This window comes from Osmerus eperlanus, chromosome 16 (assembly GCF_963692335.1).
Source record: "Osmerus eperlanus chromosome 16, fOsmEpe2.1, whole genome shotgun sequence".
Classification (NCBI taxonomy): Eukaryota; Metazoa; Chordata; class Actinopteri; order Osmeriformes; family Osmeridae; genus Osmerus; species Osmerus eperlanus.
In genome coordinates this window covers 15,661,911-15,682,581 of record NC_085033.1, presented here as the reverse complement: position 1 = coordinate 15,682,581, position 20,671 = coordinate 15,661,911, and the positions used below count along the sequence as shown (strand labels likewise).

General features: G+C 52.3%; 1 protein-coding gene and 1 long non-coding RNA gene across 3 annotated transcripts; both read left to right on the top strand.

Moving 5' to 3' along the window:
• Positions 1 to 1,559: 1,559 nt before the first annotated feature.
• On the top strand, positions 1,560 to 4,740 carry otol1a (otolin 1a). The gene is made up of 5 exons (XM_062481827.1): positions 1,560 to 1,645; positions 1,993 to 2,489; positions 2,793 to 2,873; positions 3,553 to 3,606; positions 3,723 to 4,740. Exons 2-5 carry the CDS (start codon positions 2,021 to 2,023, stop codon positions 4,607 to 4,609), a joined length of 1,491 nt encoding a protein of 496 aa, XP_062337811.1. The 5' UTR covers positions 1,560 to 1,645; positions 1,993 to 2,020; the 3' UTR covers positions 4,610 to 4,740.
• An 11,132-nt stretch (positions 4,741 to 15,872) lies between these two features.
• Positions 15,873 to 18,709, top strand: LOC134036752 (uncharacterized). 2 transcript variants are annotated; one of them, XR_009932441.1, is made up of 3 exons: positions 15,873 to 16,029; positions 17,299 to 17,382; positions 17,536 to 18,709. It is a non-coding gene; the product is annotated as an uncharacterized LOC134036752 (long non-coding RNA). The 2 variants fall into 2 exon arrangements; XR_009932442.1 differs by having other exon boundaries at positions 15,878 to 16,029; positions 17,295 to 17,382.
• The last annotated feature ends 1,962 nt before the right edge of the window (positions 18,710 to 20,671 follow it).

Here is a 20,671-nt window from a genome sequence, read left to right as displayed (position 1 = left end):
AATACCCCCTGCTAACTGGGTTACTGCCCTAATACCCCCTGCTAACTGGGTAACTGCCTTAATACCCCCTGCTAACTGGGTTACTGCCTTAATACCCCCGCTAACTGGGTTACTGCCCTAATACCGCCTGCTAACTGGGTTACTGCCTTAATACCCCCGCTAACTGGGTTACTGCCCTAATACCCCCTGCTAACTGGGTAACTGCCTTAATACCCCCTGCTAACTGGGTTACTGCCTTAATACCCCCGCTAACTGGGTTACTACCTTAATACCCCCTGCTAACTGGGTAACTGCCTTAATACCCCCTGCTAACTGGGTTACTGCCCTAATACCCCCTGCTAACTGGGTTACTACCTTAATACCCCCTGCTAACTGGGTTACTGCCTTAATACCCCCTGCTAACTGGGTAACTGCCTTAATACCCCCTGCTAACTGGGTTACTGCCCTAATACCCCCTGCTAACTGGGTTACTGCCCTAATACCCCCTGCTAACTGGGTTACTGCCCTAATACCCCCTGCTAACTGGGTTACTGCCCTAATACCCCCTGCTAACTGGGTTACTGCCCTAATACCCCCTGCTAACTGGGTTACTGCCCTAATACCCCCTGCTAACTGGGTTACTGCCCTAATACCCCCTGCTAACTGGGTTACTGCCCTAATACCCCCTGCTAACTGGGTTACTGCCCTAATACCCCCTGCTAACTGGGTTACTGCCCTAATACCCCCTGCTAACTGGGTTACTGCCCTAATACCCCCTGCTAACTGGGTTACTGCCCTAATACCCCCTGCTAACTGGGTTACTGCCTTAATACCCCCTGCTAACTGGGTTACTGCCTTAATACCCCCTGCTAACTGGGTTACTGCCCTAATACCCCCTGCTAACTGGGTTACTGCCTTAATACCCCCTGCTAACTGGGTTACTGCCTTAATACCCCCTGCTAACTGGGTTACTGCCTTAATACCCCCTGCTAACTGGGTTACTGCCCTAATACCCCCTGCTAACTGGGTTACTGCCTTAATACCCCCTGCTAACTGGGTTACTGCCCTAATACCCCCTGCTAACTGGGTTACTGCCTTAATACCCCCTGCTAACTGGGTTACTGCCCTAATACCCCCTGCTAACTGGGTTACTGCATACCCTAACAACAACCCTAACAACAACACCCTTTATTACTCCTTGTACTATGGTAGTCCTAGCACCATAGAGGTAGTGATGTGGTAGTGAGGATGTTATTACATCAGCGACCTGTGTTCCTCCCAGCCACCAGGGAGCAGCAATGAGACGGCCTCTCCGGTTCCTGAGACGGACCTCTGCTTTGAGGCTCTGCCAGCTGGTGGGGACCTCAGCAGGTGTGTGTGTGTATCTGTGTGTATATAGGTGTGTGTGTGTATATAGGTATGTGTGTGTGTGTGTGTGCATGTGTGTGTCCCTGTGGTCCTGGCCAGCTGGTATCCAGTAACTCCAGGCTTGTTCCCCGTGCTCCTGCCGTCCTTCAGGCTCCGCCCCCAAGCTCAGGCTCCTCCCCCGGGGCCAGATCTGACATGCCGCCGCCCGCCGGAGGCATGGCGGAGGTCACCTGGGGCCATATAAAAGCCGGGATTGGTTGTAGGGACAGCAGCAGGAAGGAACCAGCTCCACTTGAAGGTAGGCTGCTAGACAAGGAGCTCTGATGATAGTCATGTCTTCTTCATCTGTTCATCTTTAACCTGTCTCTGTTTCTCTCTCTCTCTCTCTCTCTCTCTCTCTCTCTCTCTCTCTCTCTCTCTCTCTCTCTCTCTCTCTCTCTCTCTCTCTCTCTCTCTCTCTCTCTCTCTCTCTCTCTCTGCCTCTCTCTGTCTCTCTCTCTGTCTCTCTCTCCCTCTCTCTCTCTCTCCCTCTCTCTCTTTCCCTCTCTCCCTCTCTCCCTCTCTCCCTCTCTCCTTCTCGTGTATCTTACACCCTCGCTGAGCATTCACCCCGTCTTACTCCCTCTCCCCACCTCCCCCTCTCAGATAACCCTTGCACACCCACGCCGCAGACATGCTGTGTCTCCGTCTGTTCGCGATGGTGATGACCCTGCTCGTGGCAACCCTTCTGGTGTCCCAGGCAACCGGCGCCCGAACCACACGCTGGCCGAAACCACCGAGCACTAAGAAACCCCCCCGTGGAGGAGGGGGGAGAGACGGCCCCCCTGGTCGTCTGGGCTCCAGACAGACCACCACCACACCGGCCCCCTCCAGCAGCGCGGCCACAGACGACACCACCATGGACGCGCTGCTGGAGGCCTCGTCCCCCTCCCCCTCCGACAGCTCCACCTACCCAGACTCCTACACCACAGAGCTGCACACGGACGCCGCAGCGCCCCCCGGGGCCGGCCTGGGGAACTACACCCTGGACTACAACGAGTGCTTCTTTAACTTCTGCGAGTGCTGCCCCCCTGAGAAGGGCCCCGTGGGGGCGGCAGGGGAGAGGGGGCCGGCGGGGCTGACCGGGGACCGGGGCCCCCCAGGTAGAAGCAGGAACATCCCATAATAATAAGCTGTGTGTGTGTGTGTTCAGTGTGTGTAACAATCAAAAACCTGAATGTTGGTGGATTCACGTTATGTTTCCTCAGAGACTGAGATCTCCTGTTTCTCCTCCTCCTCCTCCTCCTCTCCCTTTCTCTCCTCTTCTACTCCTCCTCTCTTGTTCACTCAATCTTCTCCTCCTCTCCATCTCTCCTCCTCCCTCATTCACTTCATCTCCCTCCCTCTCTTCTCTTCCTCTCTCATCCCCCTCCCCCCTCTCCTCCCGCTCCTTCCCCTGTGTGCAGGTGTTCCGGGGGAGAGGGGGGAGGCAGGTCTGAGAGGTCCTCCTGGACTTGCAGGTGCCAATGGACCGAACGGAGACAAAGGTAGAGGCTCACCCCCCTAACCTCCCTCCCTCCCCCTCACTCTCACCCCCCTAACCTCCCTCCCTCCCCCTCACTCTCACCCCCCTAACCTCCCTCCCTCCCCCTCACTCTCACCCCTCTAACCTCCCTCCCTCCCCCTCACTCTCACCCCCCTAACCTCCCTCCCTCCCCCCTCACTCTCACCCCTCTAACCTCCCTCCCTCCCCCTCACTCTCACCCCCCTAACCTCCCTCCCTCCCCCTCACTCTCACCCCTCTAACCTCCCTCCCTCCCCCTCACTCTCACCCCTCTAACCTCCCTCCCTCCCCCTCACTCTCACCCCCCTAACCTCCCTCCCTCCCCCTCACTCTCACCCCCTAACCTCCCTCCCTCCCCCTCACTCTCACCCCCCTAACCTCCCTCCCTCCCCCCTCACTCTCACCCCCCTAACCTCCCTCCCTCCCCCTCACTCTCACCCCTCTAACCTCCCTCCCCCTCACTCTCACCCCTCTAACCTCCCTCCCCCCTCACTCTCACCCCTCTAACCTCCCTCCCCCTCACTCTCACCCCTCTAACCTCCCTCCCCCTCACTCTCACCCCTCTAACCTACCTCCCCCCTCACTTTCACCCCTCTAACCTCCCTCCCCCTCACTCTCACCCCCCTAACCTCCCTCCTCTCTCCTCCTCTCTCCTCCTTCAGGAGACAAAGGAGACCTGGGACCCTCAGGAGCCCCAGGGAGGCCCGGAGACAGAGGTGAGGAGGAGGAGGGAGGGATGTAGTGATGAAGGATTAATAGAGGCATAGAGGGAATGATTGGAAGAGAGGGATGGAGGCCTGAATGGAGGATTGAGAGGTTTGTCTCCCCCCAGGTGAGCTGGGTCTGAGGGGAGAGAAAGGTGAGGCGGGCCCTGTCGGTGCCAGGGGCCACCCTGGGGAGAGGGGAGACCCAGGGCTGAACGGGACCAGAGGGGACCTGGGCAGGGACGGGCCTCCGGGCCCCCAGGGGCCCCCGGGCATCAAGGGGCAAAAGGGGGAGAAGGGGGAGATGGGGGAGTGCTCCACGCTGGAAAAGGGGGAGAAGGGGGAGACAGGGTTGCCCGGCCGACCAGGGCTGAACGGAGAACTGGGGCCTCCAGGGGCAAACGGGACCAACGGCCCCAGAGGGCCCCCAGGGGAGAGGGGGGAGGTGGGGTCCCCAGGGCCCAAGGGGGAGGCAGGGGGCAGGGGACCTTCCGGGCCCCAAGGGGGGAGAGGCATGCCTGGGCAGAAGGGGGATAAGGGCCCCAAAGGTGTCCGGGGCCCCAAGGGCCCTAAGGGCCCTAAGGGAGTAAGCGCGGAGCAGATCCGCTCTGCCTTCAGCGTGGGGCTGTTCCCCAGCAAGTCCTTCCCCCCTCCGGGGCTCCCGGTCAAGTTCGACAAGGTTTTCTACAACGAGGAGGGCCACTGGGACCCGACGCTCAGCAAGTTCAACGTGAGCCACTCCGGCGTCTACGTGTTCACCTACCACATCACGGTGAGGAACCGGCCGCTGCGCGCCGCGCTGGTGGTGAACGGGGCTCGGAAGCTGCGGACACGGGACTCTCTGTACGGCCAGGACATCGACCAGGCGTCCAGCCTGGTGCTGCTGCGGCTGGCTCCGGGGGACCAGGTGTGGCTGGAGACTCTCAGGGACTGGAACGGGGTCTACTCCAGCAGCGAGGACGACAGCACCTTCTCTGGGTTCCTGCTCTACGCCGACCGCCAAGCCCTCACCTGACCCCACCATTCACCCCGGATTGACCTTCTTTAACCTCTTGACCTCTGAACTGCTCTGCTCACGCTTCACGCTTCACGCTTCACGCTTCACGCTTCAAGCTTCACGCTTCAAGCTTCACGCTTCGCGCTTCACGCTTCGCGCTTCACGCTTCACGCTTCGCGCTTCACGCTTCACGCTTCACGCTTCACGCTTCAAGCTTCACGCTTCACGCTTCAAGCTTCACGCTTCACGCTTCATGCCTCACACTTTATGATAACGCAATAAACAACTTCTAATGCTTGAAGTGAGTCTGTGTTGTTATGTCTGTATGAAACTGCAGTAGAAGGACTGGTGAATCTGTCCAGATGCACTTAGGTGTCATATACATCTTAGCTACCAGACACAGTGCAACATTTTTATATTTATATCTCAACTACTGTGCAACTATAACAGGGTGGGATTAAGGCGGAGGATGTTTGTGTGAGCATGAATAGTGAAACTTGACATCTTAACCATTTAGAAGAAACTTTCATCCAACACACCTAGACACACACACACACATCGCAGACATACACACACCAAAACCCTTTGTTGTTGCTGAGACCTGACGTAGAGGAATCAAAATAGAAAAGATCTGTGTCTTCACCAGCAGAGGGCGCCATGGCTCCTCTCCAGCTTCCTGTCTGCAGCGTCAGAACATGATGATGATGATGTCAGAGCTTTTACAAACCTTCTAGAGAGCCAATAGCAGAGACAAATCTACGTTAGCAGTGCAGCCTGTGTGTGTATGCTGGCCCGCTGCAGCCAGCTGGATAGAAACAGTGACATCATCAGACACTCCATTTCTACTGCGATTGCGCTCTGGGGACGATTAATGCCAAGGATGAGGTGGGGTCAAAGGTCGAAGGTCGAGACCCAGATTGAGGGGACGGAGCTTAGGAGACGTAGGAGGAGCATGGACGCGCCAATCAGCCTGTCTGGGGAGAGCCACCCCTGCTGGACAGACAGAGACTTGTTTACAGACAGACCGGACTCTCGCCAGTCACATGAGAGACCGGGCTCTCGCCCGTCACATGACTCTCCGGCCAGCACGCCGGCCACACTCAAGCGATGTCATAGCTTGCTGCTGATTGCAGATTTTTGAAACCCAGTAACTACCACGTGATGCTGCTCAATGTGACATGACCGGACGTTACATCACAGGATGTGATGTCATGAGCCATGCAACAGAGTGGGAGAGGTAGCGCTGGACCACGCTGGAGCTGGAGGGGAGTCTGTAAAGTCTGTGTAAAGTCTGTGTAAAGTCTGTGTAAAGTCTCCAGAAGTGTCTGAGTAGACCGAGAGCTTCTCAAGGCAGCATCAGTCAAGAAATCCAGCCAATCGCTGATGCACTGTGTATATATAAATATCTGTATATTATGTACTTTTGTCTTTTCTTCATAAACTGAAATTAATTAAAATGTGGGGGAGTTATTTTCATCTCAACATTTGCATATGAAAGTTCTCGTACGACAAGAAGACCCGAGGTGGGCCATGTTTGATGATGTCATTCAGATAGACCAGGTTTGATGATGTAATTTAGATAGAGTAAAGATATGTTTTTGGAGAATTTTTCATGCTTTATTGGACAGTCTTAAATGACGTGTGACAGGAAAGGCAGGAAGAGAGAGAGGAGATGACATGCAGGACATGTGCACACACACACGTGTACACAATATGTACTTATACACACACAAACATAAACACACACAAGTATGGAATATTCAATCATACACACATACACACAAATGTGTGTTGGCGTCCATGATTGGAAGTGGGGGTCAGATGGCTGAACCCTACTCGCCTCGGGGGGAATGTCCCTGTAGTCAGGCAGGCACAGGTCGTCAACAGGCAAACAGAGCAAGGCAGGCAAATCCAAAGGCTAGTCGGGTCACAGGCTTGGGTCGAACAGGGGCTGGCAGGGACATCAGAGGCACAGAGCAGGTACGGATGTCAGGCAGGGGTCGTTATCTCAGTTTCTAAGAATCCACAGGGAAGAGCAGGAGAATGGTCGAGACAAAAACAAAGGTTCGGTACACATAAATCTCGATGATAAGTAACGCTCGGTATTGCAGGTAAAGAATAACTAACAAGACTTTGCAGTGAAGAAACAGGCAGATGCAGGTGTGTGTGTGTGTGTGTTGAGGAATGTCAAAACTCTGGTGACTGTGATCTGGGAAGGGGAGCCACCACTGTCACACCATGACAGATGGCTTGAAGTCACAAAATGTTCTCACAATATGCAAAGGAAACAATTGAGGTAATGAGTTTTTTTTTAATAAAACAAAGTGTGCACTGATTGACCTACAAAAGCAAAGTGCAGCAAATAATTTAAATAAGAAATGTAATGTAAGTGTGCAAACTTTAAAGTAAAGCCAAAATGGAGCAAGAATAGGTTTTTAAGCAAAAAATATTAAATGTTTCAAAAACAACCCAGTCAAATTGCTTGGCCAAAAATAACCCAACCTAGACATGTTTTCAGTGCGTGCAGTCTGTATGTGGAATTGGTGATGTAACTTCTCCAGCTTGTCCAATGTCTCCTGGTTGTAGAAGCAGGACTGAAAGAGGATGGACAAGTCCACTAAGATCTGAGCAATCCCACACAACAAGAACTGGAAAGGGCTTTCATTTAACACAAAGTCAGCGTCCAGGCCAGCCCACTCCTCCATTCACCCCCAGAGACGCTGAGCGTCCGAGGCGGGACATAATCTCAGCATTCATCCAATGACCGTATAGTTTCGAAGCACTGAAAAAAACTGTTAAAAGCAGCCCCATTGAAGTCCATGGAAGCTGAGCTTCAACAGGGAAATGCACTGTGACGCTACGGGAATGTATGAGAAGGAAATCAGTCAGTCGACCTGCTAATATATGTAGCTGATTTTGAAAGAACTCATTTAAAATTTAAAAAAATATTTGACCATTAATTTTTTGAAATTTTAGGGGACGCTGAGTGTAATACATTGTAACACGCACCCCTAGCCAGCCGCAATGTCAAATAAATTGTGTACACACGTGTACACAATATGTACTTATACACACACAAACATAAACACACACATGAACATAAACACACACATATTCACACTCATACACACAAGTATGGAATATTCAATCATACACACGTACACACAAATGTGTGTTGGCATCCATGATTGGAAGTGGGGGTCAGATGGCTGAATGGTTAGGGAATCAGGCTAGTAATCAGAAGATTGCCGGTTCGATCCCTGGCTGTGCAAAATGACGTTGTGTCCTTGGGCAAAGCACTTCACCCTACTTGCCTCAGGGGGAATGTCCCTGTACTTACTGTAAGTCGCTCTGGATAAGAGTGTCTGCTAAATGACAAAATGTAATGTATGTGTTTCAGTGATCTGTAGTTCATCAGAAAGAAAAATCTGAATCTGATCAACACGATAAACAGGAACAGAAAGTACAGAGGATCAGCAATCCTACGTGTGTGTGTGTGTGTGTGTGTGTGTGAGGACCTGTTATGTTTGTGGTCCTCTGCCAGGGACTTCCTGGGCTCTGCTGTGCGTGTGCACAGCAGTCACACACTCACACATTATATATATGCACACACATCCACAAACCACACCTTTCATGTGATTGTTGTGAGGAATGTTCAGAGCAGCAGTGCCAGATTGGGTTCCACATCAGGAGCACGTTGCTGCATGCTGTAATGGAAACAGAGAACACAGCAATGTGCTAGCTATCTGTCTGTCTACCTGTCTGTCTGTCTGTCTGTCTGTCTGTCTGTTGTCTGTCTGTCTGTCTGTCTGTCTGTTTGTTTGTTTGTTTGTTTGTCTGTCTGTTGTCTGTCCGTCTGTCCATCTGTCCGTCTGTCTGTTGTAATTTATCAGTGTCCTTAGAAAGTGTTGAAACCCCAAAAAGGTTTCCTTCCTGATAATGTTGGGGATAGCTTTCCCTTCAGACAGGTGCTCAAGGAGGGACTCTCAGTCTTTGAATCAATTACAAGTGGTTTATTAATCTTAATACATGGTGAAACAGACAGTGGGTAATCCACATGCCCACATGCCCAGAAGCCCACATGCCCAGAAGCCCACATGCCCACATGCCCAGAAGCCCACATGCCCAGAAGCCCACATGCCCACATGCCCAGAAGCCCACATGCCCAGAAGCCCACATGCCCACATGCCCAGAAGCCCACATGCCCAGAAGCCCACATGCCCACATGCCCAGAAGCCCACATGCCCACATGCCCAGAAGCCCACATGCCCAGAAGCCCACATGCCCACATGCCCAGAAGCCCACATGCCCACATGCCCACATGCCCAGAAGCCCACATGCCCAGAAGCCCACATGCCCACATGCCCAGAAGCCCACATGCCCAGAAGCCCACATGCCCAGAAGCCCACATGCCCACATGCCCAGAAGCCCACATGCCCAGAAGCCCACATGCCCAGAAGCCCACATGCCCAGAAGCCCACATGCCCACATGCCCAGAAGCCCACATGCCCACATGCCCACATGCCCAGAAGCCCACATGCCCACATGCCCACATGCCCACATGCCCAGAAGCCCACATGCCCACATGCCCAGAAGCCCACATGCCCAGAAGCCCACATGCCCAGAAGCCCACATGCCCAGAAGCCCACATGCCCACATGCCCAGAAGCCCACATGCCCACATGCCCAGAAGCCCACATGCCCACATGCCCAGAAGCCCAGAAGCCCACATGCCCACATGCCCAGAAGCCCACATGCCCACATGCCCAGAAGCCCAGAAGCCCACATGCCCAGAAGCCCACATGCCCACATGCCCAGAAGCCCAGAAGCCCACATGCCCAGAAGCCCACATGCCCAGAAGCCCACATGCCCACATGCCCAGAAGCCCACATGCCCACATGCCCAGAAGCCCACATGCCCACATGCCCAGAAGCCCAGAAGCCCACATGCCCAGAAGCCCACATGCCCAGAAGCCCACATGCCCACATGCCCAGAAGCCCACATGCCCACATGCCCAGAAGCCCACATGCCCAGAAGCCCACATGCCCACATGCCCACATGCCCAGAAGCCCACATGCCCACATGCCCAGAAGCCCACATGCCCACATGCCCAGAAGCCCACATGCCCACATGCCCAGAAGCCCAGAAGCCCACATGCCCACATGCCCAGAAGCCCACATGCCCACATGCCCAGAAGCCCACATGCCCACATGCCCAGAAGCCCAGAAGCCCACATGCCCACATGCCCAGAAGCCCACATGCCCACATGCCCAGAAGCCCACATGCCCACATGCCCACATGCCCAGAAGCCCACATGCCCACATGCCCACATGCCCAGAAGCCCACATGCCCACATGCCCACATGCCCAGAAGCCCACATGCCCACATGCCCACATGCCCACATGCCCACATGCCCAGAAGCCCACATGCCCACATGCCCAGAAGCCCACATGCCCACATGCCCACATGCCCACATGCCCACATGCCCAGAAGCCCACATGCCCAGAAGCCCACATGCCCACATGCCCAGAAGCCCACATGCCCACATGCCCAGAAGCCCACATGCCCACATGCCCAGAAGCCCACATGCCCACATGCCCAGAAGCCCAGAAGCCCACATGCCCACATGCCCAGAAGCCCACATGCCCACATGCCCAGAAGCCCAGAAGCCCACATGCCCAGAAGCCCACATGCCCACATGCCCAGAAGCCCAGAAGCCCACATGCCCAGAAGCCCACATGCCCAGAAGCCCACATGCCCACATGCCCAGAAGCCCACATGCCCACATGCCCAGAAGCCCACATGCCCACATGCCCAGAAGCCCAGAAGCCCACATGCCCAGAAGCCCACATGCCCAGAAGCCCACATGCCCACATGCCCAGAAGCCCACATGCCCACATGCCCAGAAGCCCACATGCCCAGAAGCCCACATGCCCACATGCCCACATGCCCAGAAGCCCACATGCCCACATGCCCAGAAGCCCACATGCCCACATGCCCAGAAGCCCACATGCCCACATGCCCAGAAGCCCAGAAGCCCACATGCCCACATGCCCAGAAGCCCACATGCCCACATGCCCAGAAGCCCACATGCCCACATGCCCAGAAGCCCAGAAGCCCACATGCCCACATGCCCAGAAGCCCACATGCCCACATGCCCAGAAGCCCACATGCCCACATGCGCACATGCCCAGAAGCCCACATGCCCACATGCCCACATGCCCAGAAGCCCACATGCCCACATGCCCACATGCCCAGAAGCCCACATGCCCACATGCCCACATGCCCACATGCCCACATGCCCAGAAGCCCACATGCCCACATGCCCAGAAGCCCACATGCCCACATGCCCACATGCCCACATGCCCACATGCCCAGAAGCCCACATGCCCAGAAGCCCACATGCCCACATGCCCAGAAGCCCACATGCCCACATGCCCAGAAGCCCACATGCCCACATGCCCAGAAGCCCACATGCCCACATGCCCACATGCCCACATGCCCAGAAGCCCACATGCCCAGAAGCCCACATGCCCACATGCCCAGAAGCCCACATGCCCACATGCCCACATGCCCACATGCCCAGAAGCCCACATGCCCAGAAGCCCACATGCCCACATGCCCAGAAGCCCACATGCCCACATGCCCAGAAGCCCACATGCCCACATGCCCAGAAGCCCACATGCCCACATGCCCAGAAGCCCACATGCCCACATGCCCAGAAGCCCACATGCCCACATGCCCAGAAGCCCAGAAGCCCACATGCCCAGAAGCCCACATGCCCACATGCCCAGAAGCCCAGAAGCCCACATGCCCAGAAGCCCACATGCCCAGAAGCCCACATGCCCACATGCCCAGAAGCCCACATGCCCACATGCCCAGAAGCCCACATGCCCACATGCCCAGAAGCCCAGAAGCCCACATGCCCAGAAGCCCACATGCCCACATGCCCACATGCCCAGAAGCCCACATGCCCACATGCCCAGAAGCCCACATGCCCAGAAGCCCACATGCCCACATGCCCACATGCCCAGAAGCCCACATGCCCACATGCCCACATGCCCACATGCCCACATGCCCAGAAGCCCACATGCCCACATGCCCAGAAGCCCACATGCCCACATGCCCACATGCCCACATGCCCACATGCCCAGAAGCCCACATGCCCAGAAGCCCACATGCCCACATGCCCAGAAGCCCACATGCCCACATGCCCAGAAGCCCACATGCCCACATGCCCACATGCCCAGAAGCCCACATGCCCACATGCCCACATGCCCAGAAGCCCACATGCCCACATGCCCACATGCCCAGAAGCCCACATGCCCACATGCCCACATGCCCACATGCCCAGAAGCCCACATGCCCACATGCCCAGAAGCCCACATGCCCACATGCCCACATGCCCACATGCCCACATGCCCAGAAGCCCACATGCCCAGAAGCCCACATGCCCACATGCCCACATGCCCAGAAGCCCACATGCCCACATGCCCACATGCCCACATGCCCAGAAGCCCACATGCCCACATGCCCAGAAGCCCACATGCCCACATGCCCAGAAGCCCACATGCCCACATGCCCACATGCCCAGAAGCCCAAATGCCCACATGCCCACATGCCCAGAAGCCCACATGCCCACATGCCCAGAAGCCCACATGCCCACATGCCCACATGCCCACATGCCCACATGCCCAGAAGCCCACATGCCCACATGCCCAGAAGCCCACATGCCCACATGCCCACATGCCCAGAAGCCCACATGCCCACATGCCCAGAAGCCCACATGCCCACATGCCCAGAAGCCCACATGCCCACATGCCCACATGCCCACATGCCCAGAAGCCCACATGCCCAGAAGCCCACATGCCCAGAAGCCCACATGCCCACATGCCCACATGCCCACATGCCCAGAAGCCCACATGCCCACATGCCCACATGCCCAGAAGCCCACATGCCCACATGCCCAGAAGCCCACATGCCCAGAAGCCCACATGCCCACATGCCCACATGCCCACATGCCCACATGCCCACATGCCCAGAAGCCCACATGCCCACATGCCCAGAAGCCCACATGCCCACATGCCCACATGCCCACATGCCCAGAAGCCCACATGCCCACATGCCCACATGCCCACATGCCCAGAAGCCCACATGCCCACATGCCCACATGCCCAGAAGCCCACATGCCCACATGCCCACATGCCCACATGCCCAGAAGCCCACATGCCCACATGCCCAGAAGCCCAGAAGCCCACATGCCCACATGCCCACATGCCCAGAAGCCCAGAAGCCCACATGCCCACATGCCCAGAAGCCCAGAAGCCCACATGCCCACATGCCCACATGCCCAGAAGCCCACATGCCCACATGCCCACATGCCCAGAAGCCCAGAAGCCCACATGCCCACATGCCCACATGCCCACATGCCCAGAAGCCCACATGCCCACATGCCCAGAAGCCCAGAAGCCCACATGCCCACATGCCCACATGCCCAGAAGCCCACATGCCCACATGCCCAGAAGCCCACATGCCCACATTCCCACATGCCCACATGCCCAGAAGCCCACATGCCCACAAGCCCAGAAGCCCACATGCCCACATGCCCAGAAGCCCAGAAGCCCACATGCCCACATGCCCACATGCCCAGAAGCCCAGAAGCCCACATGCCCACATGCCCAGAAGCCCACATGCCCACATGCCCACATGCCCAGAAGCCCACATGCCCACATGCCCACATGCCCACATGCCCAGAAGCCCACATGCCCACATGCCCAGAAGCCCAGAAGCCCACATGCCCACATGCCCACATGCCCACATGCCCACATGCCCAGAAGCCCACATGCCCACATGCCCACATGCCCACATGCCCAGAAGCCCACATGCCCACATGCCCACATGCCCACATGCCCAGAAGCCCACATGCCCACATGCCCAGAAGCCCACATGCCCAGAAGCCCACATGCCCACATGCCCACATGCCCAGAAGCCCTGGCATAAAGTGCAAAGAGTCCACAGAGCACTAGACAGGATATGGTTTATACACTTCAGAAGATCCGCCCCCACCTAAACATGGCATGCACAAACACATGAAACCACTCTGGTTTACGTATGACCAGTCATAGTTCATGTAAGGACAGTCAGACAGTTTAGCTAATAGTTTCATACAGTTTTGGCCCCAACAATAACTTACCACCTACATTACAACATGCTTTAAAGCCTCCTTCTTGACTTGCTGTAAGCATTGTAACATTTCAACATGAGCACATGATCAAGAATCTCTTTCACTCTTGATGTGACAGGAAGATGGAGGAGCCTGACTCACGGCTGGCGCCCTCTGCTGGTGAAGACACACAACAGCTCCGTTCTGATTCCCAGACGCCTTTCACAGTCCTGGGCCTCGTCCATCACTGTCCTACATGTTTTAAATGTTTCGATCTTCCAACACACCTGATTCTAATGAATGGGTAAAGAATGGTTCATTATCACTCTCACCCCCCTAACCACCCTCCCTCCCCCCTCACTTTCACCCCCCTAACCTCCCTCCTCTCTCCTCCTCTCTCCTCCTTCAGGAGACAAAGGAGACCTGGGACCCTCAGGAGCCCCAGGGAGGCCCGGAGACAGAGGTGAGGAGTAATAGAGGCATAGAGGGAATGATTGGAAGAGAGGGATGGAGGCCTGAATGGAGGATTGAGAGGTTTGTCTCCCCCCAGGTGAGCTGGGTCTGAGGGGAGAGAAAGGTGAGGCGGGCCCTGTCGGTGCCAGGGGCCACCCTGGGGAGAGGGGAGACCCAGGGCTGAACGGGACCAGAGGGGACCTGGGCAGGGACGGGCCTCCGGGCCCCCACGCTTCACGCTTCACGCTTCACGCTTCACGCTTCAAGCTTCACGCTTCACGCTTCAAGCTTCACGCTTCACGCTTCATGCCTCACACTTTATGATAACGCAATAAACAACTTCTAATGCTTGAAGTGAGTCTGTGTTGTTATGTCTGTATGAAACTGCAGTAGAAGGACTGGTGAATCTGTCCAGATGCACTTAGGTGTCATATACATCTTAGCTACCAGACACAGTGCAACATTTTTATATTTATATCTCAACTACTGTGCAACTATAACAGGGTGGGATTAAGGCGGAGGATGTTTGTGTGAGCATGAATAGTGAAACTTGACATCTTAACCATTTAGAAGAAACTTTCATCCAACACACCTAGACACACACACACACATCGCAGACATACACACACCAAAACCCGTTGTGGTTGCTGACGTAGAGGAATCAAAATAGAAAAGATCTGTGTCTTCACCAGCAGAGGGCGCCATGGCTCCTCTCCAGCTTCCTGTCTGCAGCGTCAGAACATGATGATGATGATGATGATGATGATGATGATACTAAAATGTCAACAGCAGTAGATAGAAAGTGAAGCGTGCAGAACAGTAAGTTAGGTTAGAGTGGAGGAGAACATGTGCAGGATATTAAACGGTGTGGTAGTATGGAAGTTTTACAAATGGTAGTACACTAGTAGTACACTGGTATGATAGTATGGGGAGTCAGTTGGCTGAGCGGTTAGGGAATCGGGCTAGTAATAATAAGGTTGCCGGTTCGATTCCCCACCGTGCCAAATGATGTTGTGTCCTTGGGCAAGGCACTTCACCCTACTTGCCTCGGGGGAATGTCCCTGTACTTACTGTAAGTCGCTCTGGATAAGAGCGTCTGATAAATGACTAAATGTAAATGTAAATGTAGTATGGTAGTACACTAGTAGTACACAGGTATGGTAGTATGGTAGTACACTATGGGTATTGTGCATACAAAATCTTCTTCTGGGATACTTTAAATAGTAAAGTGCAACAAGAACACTAAGCATGTAAAGCATGTTTCATGTTTTGACAGATTTATCAAATAACTGAAGATGTGGCCGTACATTTTTTTTTTCTTACTAATAAAAAGTTTGGGGGACAGATTTGCTATTTACCGTTAAAATAGAAAGAAAAAAAGAAAGACAAATAATGTGTAATGAAACCTACGACCCTGTGGAGGGTTAGGGTTAAGGTTAAACAGAATTTGTTATTCAACGTTGCACCAGTAAACACATCAGGCCCCAGAAAATTCTAGTTCTGCTGGAAGATGAAACCTCATGGTGCTGGAGTAAAGAAATGAAAGTAAAAGTTAGATTGTTCACGGAGAATGTTTAGATGAAGGGTGTCTCTCTGCTCAGGAGCCAATCAGGAACACCCAGACCTGAGACAGCCAATCATGAATTAACACAACTAGATGGGGAGAGGAGTATAAAAGTCCTCGATCACGACCTGCAAATTCACCCACTGTGCGACGAATAAGAGATTGTTAGATATCTTATCTAACAACCTGTCAGACATTACAAACCATCTGAAGGAAAATGGAGTGTGTATCTACTGCAGAACTGAAGAATGAAAAATCTGTAAGTGTCTCTTCTTCCTGTTCCTGGTGTTGCTGAGGGCTTGTTTGGTGACAGTGGGTATCATGGTGTTATAGGCAGATGTTCCTGTTTTTCGCTAGGTCTGTGTTGCACAGACTTATGTTGTTGTTGTTGTAACATTCAATTCACTTGGGAGTACAACGGCTCTTAATTGTAACTTGTCTAACTACATGCTCTTATTGTTCTTCCCTTTGGGACTTATTTGTTTTTCACAATGTATGCTTCATGTTTGGCTACCCGCAATGTTTGGGGCTATCTCGTTGTTATGATCAGTGACCTATATGCACTTTTGTAAAGCTCTCTCTTGGAAGTCGCTTTGGATAAAAGCGTCTGCTAAATGCATAAATGTAAATGTAATTCATTAATTCTTCCACGAATGAAAACAACACTGATCAACCATAAAAACAATCTTTATGAAAAGTATGAAATATGATATATAAAACTGTACAAAACAGAATAAGGAATAACAGATTAAGGACACTCAGTCCTCACTGTCAGTGTCAGGACAGTTATCTCTCAGTTCCTCAGTTTCTTTTGTGTTGGCACAATTACAACAACGACATGAGTCTGTGCACCCCATCCTAGCGAAAAACAGGAACATCTGCCTGTCTCACACGCACTTTTGCAGATGCAGTGTATCACATGCAAAACACTGTCAGGGGCCGAATTTCTGGTCATCCAGGTGACATACAAGGTCCCATCCTCTATTTGCCAACCATATCCATCCATGTTGACAAAAAGCAGCTACCTTATTGGTGTAGAACCATCACGTTTCGAACCGTGCCACCAAAATCCTATTACGCTCTGAAGAAACTAGTTCGGCATAAAACATAGACGCATCGACAATCGACTGGAATTTTAGCGACAAACTTTTTTTTGGTAGTTAAGCACGACTCGTTCTTTTTTATGAGCTAAAGATTGTGTGAATGCCAGACTGTGGAGCGATAACAGGGTTCACCTTACGCCCTGTTGTTTGGTGACAGTGGGGTGTTACCATGGCCGCGGGAACTAGGGGTGCTGAGGGTGCTGCAGCACCCCCTGCTGACTGCACGAGAATTTAAAATAATATGACTTGAAAATCCACCACCCACCAGCATCCCCTTGATAAAATATGTTGTCGCGGCTATGGGCGTATCATGGTATTATTCACACCTACAGCAGTAACATCAGTATCAGCATCTAGAGCTGTCTATGCAGTCTGTTTTACATCTGTCTTAGAAGTCTAACTGAGGTATGTTTGTTTCGAGGCAGGCGGGCGGCGGGACCCAGGGGGCGGCTCCCCTGCTGGGTTTGGCCTCAGACAACAACTTGGACAACCTGGACAACTTGGAGGAGGTGAGACAGGAAGTAATAATCCCTTTAATGATGACATGTTGGTACGATCCTGTTGTGTAGAAGCCTCACATGATCTCTCTCTTCCTGCCACCCATACCCTCTTTCTACCCCCCCCCTCCCCCCTCCCTCCCCCTGCTGGGGTCATGTGATCAGGTGATGAATGACTAGGTGTGCTGAGGAGGAGGAGCCACAAGAACCTGCACCTGCTGAATACTTACACCTGTCGTTTACACACAGGGCACACAAACAAACATCACACAACAAGAATACAAAACTTTAAATTAATTATGAATTAGATTAGCTAAATATTTGTAATTCGTTTACGGCTTCAGCCACATATGTGTTCCCGGTTGGCCGAAAGGGCAGGTGTAAATATCCAGCATGACCTCTGCTTATCAGCTTCCTGTCCTGAAACGATTTTCCCGGTTTTCATCTTCTACATTCCTGTCAGGTCAGTCTTAGATTGCTACTGGTGATTCTGTAACCCGGTACTACCTGTGTCAGAGCTTTTACAAACCTTCTAGAGAGCCTATAGCAGAGACAAATCTACGTTAGCCGTGCAGCCTGTGTCAGAGCTTTTACAAACCTTCTAGAGAGCCAATAGCAGAGACAAATCTACGTTAGCAGTGCAGCCTGTGTGTGTATGCTGGCCCGCTGCAGCCAGCTGGATAGAAACAGTGACATCATCAGACACTCCATTTCTACTGCGATTGCGCTCTGGGGACGATTAATGCCAAGGATGAGGTGGGGTCAAAGGTCGAAGGTCGAGACCCAGATTGAGGGGACGGAGCTTAGGAGACGTAGGAGGAGCATGGACGCGCCAATCAGCCTGTCTGGGGAGAGCCACCCCTGCTGGACAGACAGAGACTTGTTTACAGACAGACCGGACTCTCGCCAGTCACATGAGAGACCGGGCTCTCGCCCGTCACATGACTCTCCGGCCAGCACGCCGGCCACACTCAAGCGATGTCATAGCTTGCTGCTGATTGCAGATTTTTGAAACCCAGTAACTACCACGTGATGCTGCTCAATGTGACATGACCGGACGTTACATCACAGGATGTGATGTCATGAGCCATGCAACAGAGTGGGAGAGGTAGCGCTGGACCACGCTGGAGCTGGAGGGGAGTCTGTAAAGTCTGTGTAAAGTCTGTGTAAAGTCTGTGTAAAGTCTGTGTAAAGTCTCCAGAAGTGTCTGAGTAGACCGAGAGCTTCTCAAGGCAGCATCAGTCAAGAAATCCAGCCAATCGCTGATGCACTGTGTATATATAAATATCTGTATATTATGTACTTTTGTCTTTTCTTCATAAACTGAAATTAATTAAAATGTGGGGGAGTTATTTTCATCTCAACATTTGCATATGAAAGTTCTCGTACGACAAGAAGACCCGAGGTGGGCCATGTTTGATGATGTCATTCAGATAGACCAGGTTTGATGATGTAATTTAGATAGAGTAAAGATATGTTTTTGGAGAATTTTTCATGCTTTATTGGACAGTCTTAAATGACGTGTGACAGGAAAGGCAGGAAGAGAGAGAGGAGATGACATGCAGGACATGTGCACACACACACGTGTACACAATGTGTACTTATACACACACAAACATAAACACACACAAGTATGGAATATTCAATCATACACACATACACACAAATGTGTGTTGGCGTCCATGATTGGAAGTGGGGGTCAGATGGCTGAACCCTACTCGCCTCGGGGGGAATGTCCCTGTAGTCAGGCAGGCACAGGTCGTCAACAGGCAAACAGAGCAAGGCAGGCAAATCCAAAGGCTAGTCGGGTCACAGGCTTGGGTCGAACAGGGGCTGGCAGGGACATCAGAGGCACAGAGCAGGTACGGATGTCAGGCAGGGGTCGTTATCTCAGTTTCTAAGAATCCACAGGGAAGAGCAGGAGAATGGTCGAGACAAAAACAAAGGTTCGGTACACATAAATCTCGATGATAAGTAACGCTCGGTATTGCAGGTAAAGAATAACTAACAAGACTTTGCAGTGAAGAAACAGGCAGATGCAGGTGTGTGTGTGTGTGTGTTGAGGAATGTCAAAACTCTGGTGACTGTGATCTGGGAAGGGGAGCCACCACTGTCACACCATGACAGATGGCTTGAAGTCACAAAATGTTCTCACAATATGCAAAGGAAACAATTGAGGTAATGAGGTTTTTTTTTATAAAACAAAGTGTGCACTGATTGACCTACAAAAGCAAAGTGCAGCAAATAATTTAAATAAGAAATGTAATGTAAGTGTGCAAACTTTAAAGTAAAGCCAAAATGGAGCAAGAATAGGTTTTTAAGCAAAAAATATTAAATGTTTCAAAAACAACCCAGTCAAATTGCTTGGCCAAAAATAACCCAACCTAGACATGTTTTCAGTGCGTGCAGTCTGTATGTGGAATTGGTGATGTAACTTCTCCAGCTTGTCCAATGTCTCCTGGTTGTAGAAGCAGGACTGAAAGAGGATGGACAAGTCCACTAAGATCTGAGCAATCCCACACAACAAGAACTGGAAAGGGCTTTCATTTAACACAAAGTCAGCGTCCAGGCCAGCCCACTCCTCCATTCACCCCCAGAGACGCTGAGCGTCCGAGGCGGGACATAATCTCAGCATTCATCCAATGACCGTATAGTTTCGAAGCACTGAAAAAAACTGTTAAAAGCAGCCCCATTGAAGTCCATGGAAGCTGAGCTTCAACAGGGAAATGCACTGTGACGCTACGGGAATGTATGAGAAGGAAATCAGTCAGTCGACCTGCTAATATATGTAGCTGATTTTGAAAGAACTCATTTAAAATTTAAAAAAATATTTGACCATTAATTTTTTGAAATTTTAGGGGACGCTGAGTGTAATACATTGTAACACGCACCCCTAGCCAGCCGCAATGTCAAATAAATTGTGTACACACGTGTACACAATATGTACTTATACACACACAAACATAAACACACACATGAACATAAACACACACATATTCACACTCATACACACAAGTATGGAATATTTAATCATACACACGTACACACAAATGTGTGTTGGCATCCATGATTGGAAGTGGGGGTCAGATGGCTGAATGGTTAGGGAATCAGGCTAGTAATCAGAAGGTTGCCGGTTCGATTCCTGGCTGTGCAAAATGACGTTGTGTCCTTGGGCAAAGCACTTCACCCTACTTGCCTCAGGGGGAATGTCCCTGTACTTACTGTAAGTCGCTCTGGATAAGAGTGTCTGCTAAATGACTAAATGTAATGTATGTGTTTCAGTGATCTGTAGTTCATCAGA